A 5,454-nucleotide genomic window follows, 5' to 3' on the forward strand; every position below is an offset into this window, starting at 1 on the left:
GGGAAGGGGGGCGGGATGGGGGAGGGGGGAGAGCTCTGGAGCCGGGCCGGAGTCACCGGACCGGTGAATCACGGGGGGCCGGCCGGCCCGCTGCGCTGGAGGAGTGCTGGAGGCGTGCTGGAGGCTGAGGTCCGCCGCCGCTGGAGCTGGAGGCTGGGTCCGGCCGGAGCTGGAGCCGGATGAGTAGTTCCCGGAGCCGACGCATCACTCCATCAGCGCCCCTGGCGATAGGCAGGCAGGCAAGCAGCCAGCTTCACTTCAGTCTCTCATCATAACATGGCGGTGATGAAGTCCAACAACACCAGCTCCGTGTACTTCACGGGCAACACAAATTCCAAAAATGGGATGAAACGAGAGAGACTCTCCTTCACTAATTTGGACGCCGGGCTGATAATCTTTTCCATGGTCACCATCATAGCACATCTTGTAACAGGTAGGTGTTTGGCTTTGGTCCACCTCTCTTGGGGGTCCGGCCGAGGGGGAACAGGACAGGTGCATTGCTTAATCCGTGTCACCCATCCTATCCTTGCAAAAGTTTAAGGCTCACCTTTTATTTCGTTGGATGTCGACTCTTGTTTGAGGAATCGAAATACTGGGTTCATGTGTTACGAATTAGAGTTATTCGGAGTTATGCCCCAGCCACAACGACAACAAAAAGTAAACATGAGCCACTTGTTGACATTTTATGTGAGGTGAACTGGACCTCTTTCATGTTCTTAAACCAACTATAAAAAAGAAATATATGTTTCTATCCATTTTTTTAATAGTATTTTTCTACTTTGATAAGTTCCTGATGATATTTTCATTCACAAAATCCAATCCAATCCCTTTGTTTACACCTTGTGGGGTTAGTGTACCTATGCAGTTTACATGAACTTCTATAATTCAAGCTAAAGAAGAGTGATCTACATTTCACAGCCATATCAGAAATTAATCTAATCTACGTCTTGTGGATACACAAACTATTCTACATTGTATTTTTTGTCTCATAATGTCAAATTTTCTAAAACTGTCTTCCTTTGTTCCAGACACTACTCTAATTCTCAGCTATTACCTTGCTGGCCATAAATTTTGGGCTTTTAGTACTGTAGCATTAGCACTCATTCCAGCGGTAACTATTCAAGCATTTAGTTTACGATGGCATGTGCTGGATGATGCTGCATCACTGACAAAATGGTTAAATCATTGCTGTCTCTTAGGAGTTTTTTTCAGGTATGGTCTATTTTGCTCTGAGCTCTTGAAGTGTTAATATTTTTCACTAATATTTATTTAAATTTACCTCCTCTTAGGCATGTAGATGCCTTACAAACAGGGCTGGAAGCAAGAAGAAGTGGAGATGTTGCGGATTTTCAATCTTTGTTTCATCAACAAAGTGATATTAGTATGTTGCAATTGTTTGAGTCTTTCATGAAATCCGCACCACAGTTGGTTTTACAATTGTATATTATGATTCAAGTGCAAGATTGGGGACCTTGGACAGGTATAAACATTGAAGTAATGGTCTAACAGGTTCTAGTTCTCAGCATTTTAATTTTAACTCCCAATAATTTTATATTTTTGTGTGTCAGGCATGTCTGCTGGTGCATCTTTAATTTCATTAGCTTGGGCTATGGCAGTTTATACCCATGCAATGCGTCAGGCTCGACCTGATAAACAAAAGGCATCATTGGCCGGACTTGCACTACAGGCTGTTTGGAGAACAGGACTTTTAGTTGCGAGAATAGCAGCTTTGGTTCTGTTTGCAATTTGTTGCCAAGCTTGGCTGTTTTTATTGTTAGGTAATGAACTTTCAGCTTATCTAACTAAAAATGATTGTCCTGATCACTTGTCTTCAAGTTTGTGAAGTGATAAAAATATTTAAATATATAATTTTCTTGTATTTACCTTTCCTTTCTAGGTTTGCACTGGCTTGGAATGACAGTATGGGTGGTTCTCCAAAAAACAGACTTGTGTTCTACACCATGGGAAGAGTGTGCATATAATTGTGTTGTTGGTGTGGTCTACTGCTTCTGCTTTTTCAATCTTCGAGAAGGTCGAGCTCGTGGCAGGATGCTTGCATTCTACATTGTGACCGTCACCCAAAACCTAGCATGTCTCTACCTGTTTTTAGCCCTAGCCCAGCATACTCACCCTCTTCTGGCAACTGTTGCTGCTGCTGCAATTGTTGGAGGAACTATTACTGGTAAGAGTATCATACTTAACTTGTTTCATTTCATTTTCAAATGTGTCCTCAAAAATATATCATTATCATGTATTTTCAGGATTATGTGCTATGCTCACATACTATCGATTTTTCCATCCTTCCGGACCAATTACTTTGTTTGGTCCTCCTACTGCACTTACTAACTCACTCACCCAGTCATCAAATTGCAATGGAAGAGAAAGTGTACAATCTGCACCCGTGGGTGAAACACACATATCTGTTGATGGATCAACTAATTCTCAAGTACAGCTGGGTTATTCTCAGTCATCTCAGATGCCTTCTGATGTTGAAAAGTCCAACTCACTCCGCTCTCTAAAACACCTGTGGAGTGTTGATCGTGATGGGTCTCTTTCCAGGTATAAGTCCTTCCCTTATGCTTTGTTGTTATTTCCCTGCTAACTTTTTGTCCCTCAAAATTAATCTTTTGTTTCAGCCGCTCAGATGATGCTCCTGCCGCTGGTGGATCACCCCAGCCAGATGATGGTTGTACTGACAGGCGCCTTCTTCTCTCATGTAGTGGATCAATGCGTCGACTACCATCTACTGATGGCACTCAAATTTCATCTGTAGTAGATCAGTCCAAGCAGTCAAGTTTGACTGGCTTAACAGTGCTCAACCCTGGAACACTGCAAACAAGCTGTGCTACCTCTCAAACAAGCTGTGGCACATCACAAACAAGTTGTGGGACCTCACACACAAGTTGTGGAAATCATTCCAGTATGTCAAATTTGACATCACGCTCAACACTAAATTCTCAATCGCACCAGTCGCCTCCCACTACACATCAAGGATGGACATCTCACCCTTTAAATGTGGCCCTGTCAACCCAGTCTGTACATTCAACCAACACAACTCTTTCATCAACTTCAGGTAACTCAAATCCGATTAATAATTCATCTGTAAATACAAGACCCATTCAACTGGCTAAACCATTGGGGGTTGAAGAACCAAGTACTCCAGGTGGTAGTATTGATATTGATGATTCAAAGTTGTCTTGGAATTGCACTAGCATGATGGAAGATACTCAGCAAAGTGAAATAATTGAAAATATTTCTGCTGAAGCTGAAATCAATGGTGCTTGTGGGATCAACAAAAGACGTGGAATTTGTTCCTCAGTAGAATTGGATCTCGATAAGCTGGAAGATTCTGATAAACAACCAATACCGCAACTTGCAGAAGTCACTTCAAAACTCAATATAGTGGATGAAAGTTTTGCCTTGTTATGTCAGAAATTAGTGGCAAATGCTGAAGTCAAACGGCTGGGTAGTATTGAATCAATAAGTAAAAACTTGGAAAAAAGTGCAAAAGGCATCACAAGAAAAGAAGAGAAAGAAGAGAAGCGTGAATCAGACTACATAGATTCCAAACAATCAGCCATTTCAAGTGATGGAACTTCGAGTGAGGTGCTGTCAGCTCATGACTATGAAAATATTTGTGCTGTCAATATAGCAAGAGAAGCGTGGGGGTTGCGATCATGGCGTGGTTATTCTGACATAGAAACCTGGTTGCATGATGATAGTGTTGTCAGAGACCGCCGAAGAGATACTCTAGCAAGCATAGGCACCACAACTACATTGACCTCTGCATCCTCGGAGAGGTCGACAGCAAGTGAATCACCTCCTCCAGCACGCCAGTGGGAAAACTGTGATACCAGTGCTCCCCCTCTGCCATGTCGTAGGCCAAGACCATCTTATAATAGAATGGATGATTATTTGGATACCTTAGCTTATGACCTAGCTGAGATTGAACAAAGAGAGAGAGTCTCTAATGGTCATCAGAACTCCCAAGATAATGTGTTTATGGCTCAACCATATGTTGTTGATCAAAATGGTATGCTGCATCCTCTTCCTGCGTCTTTGGATACCATTTTGGAGGAGCTTGAAGAATCAAGTTTGAGTGCAAGTACTGTTACTGCAACTGAAAGTGGCTCTATGGCTCTTGGGTGGGCTAGCTCTCTCGTTGCCACAATTGATGAGATAAGAATGGGCACAAGCAACACTTTAGAGGACTCTGGAACTGTCTCAGAATCAGACTTTGATGTAGGAAGTTACAGATCATTGCAACTTGACACATCTGCCATGACAAATGTGGCATGTCAAGGAAGCCCAGATGGAACTTCCAAAGGTCAGCAGCGTTTTTCTAGCAGTTTACCATCACTTCTTCAGGTTCCAAGGTCATGGTCTCATCTGACTCCTGAAGAAGTTCTTTTCCTCTCTGAGCTCAAGCCACAACCAGATTGTGAAGTACCTAAAGAGTTCAAATATTCTTCATTAAATCCTATTGATCAGGGCATTCGAAAGAAAAATGGAAGAAGACCTCGTAGAAAGTTCTCATTATTAAGAGAAAAATTTGAAATTAAATCTGACGCTGTTGATGACAAAAATTATTGTAATGTGGAAGACCTTCGACAAGACATGAGAGATTTTAATGAGGGTGGAGGTGAGGGTTTTGCTGAAAAAATACCTGTTTCTACGGTAGCAAATATTTCTCAAGAAGGAGAAGGAATAGTAAATAATCTAGTGCATTTCAGGAGTGAATGCTCTCCTCCTGTGATTCCTCTGAAGGAAGCAGATCTCAAAAGCCCAGGATGGTCAACTTCAGAAAAGGTATTGTCTTTTAGAGGCCAAACTTTGCTGCAACAAGTAATAGGCCAACCAAAACTTGTGCCTCACAATAAAAAACTTGTTTTAGATAGTAATGCTTCAGCATGACTAGTGTAGCAATTCATATGACAGTCATATGAATTGCATGTTTATCCCAGACCAAATTGCTCATGAACTGTGTCATAACTGTTGTCCTAAATTATGTACTGTTTTTTTACCCTTATACAAAAGCAAAGTGAGTACACAATCTGTTTGTGGTTTTACCTTTGAATAATAGGTTACCAATTTACTAGTTTCTGAACAAAACAGAAATTGTAAAGACTTTGTAAACTTTTGATATTTGAAAGCTTCCCCATCAAAATGTACTTGGTGAAAAGAACTATGGTACATCTAAGACTTTTGTTCTGGTTCCAAAACTTGGCATATCTAGATTGTGCCATTTCGGTCAGGTTTTGCTGATGTGCCATTTGTGTCCTAACTGTTCTGGTTAGCAGGTTTTAATTTTTTGTCAAATGTTTGCTTTGTCTTCTTTATTGTGGAGATAACTTGAAGATCTCCAAATTGCTCATATTAATGATAAAGGTATTTCAAAACTGTTCAAAACCCAGTTAAGAAATTGAAAGGTGACGTGATATCTTAGAAATGTAT

The 5,454-nt window shown here is 41.2% G+C and overlaps 1 protein-coding gene across 1 annotated transcript; it reads left to right on the forward strand.

Moving 5' to 3' along the window:
• The first annotated feature begins 100 nt into the window (after positions 1-100).
• LOC113207236 (uncharacterized) lies at positions 101-5,448 on the forward strand. The gene is made up of 7 exons (XM_026423710.2): positions 101-433; positions 1,029-1,212; positions 1,290-1,480; positions 1,569-1,778; positions 1,898-2,182; positions 2,262-2,559; positions 2,637-5,448. Exons 1-7 carry the CDS (start codon positions 277-279, stop codon positions 4,912-4,914), a joined length of 3,603 nt encoding a protein of 1,200 aa, XP_026279495.1. The 5' UTR covers positions 101-276; the 3' UTR covers positions 4,915-5,448.
• The last annotated feature ends 6 nt before the right edge of the window (positions 5,449-5,454 follow it).

Source organism: Frankliniella occidentalis, unplaced genomic scaffold (genome assembly GCF_000697945.3).
Source record: "Frankliniella occidentalis isolate FOCC.00 unplaced genomic scaffold, Focc_3.1 Scaffold58, whole genome shotgun sequence".
Lineage (NCBI taxonomy): Eukaryota > Metazoa > Arthropoda > Insecta > Thysanoptera > Thripidae > Frankliniella > Frankliniella occidentalis.

What these genes read in the sequence shown, in the direction of transcription:
- LOC113207236 (XM_026423710.2), top strand. Translation starts at nt 277, where the DNA reads ATGGCGGTGATGAAGTCCAACAACACCAGCTCCGTGTACTTCACGGGC. An exon ending in TTGGCTGTTTTTATTGTTAG is followed by an intron (nt 1,779 to 1,897) that starts GTAATGAACTTT and finishes TTTCCTTTCTAG; the next exon opens with GTTTGCACTGGCTTGGAATG. An exon ending in TGTTGGAGGAACTATTACTG is followed by an intron (nt 2,183 to 2,261) that starts GTAAGAGTATCA and finishes ATGTATTTTCAG; the next exon opens with GATTATGTGCTATGCTCACA.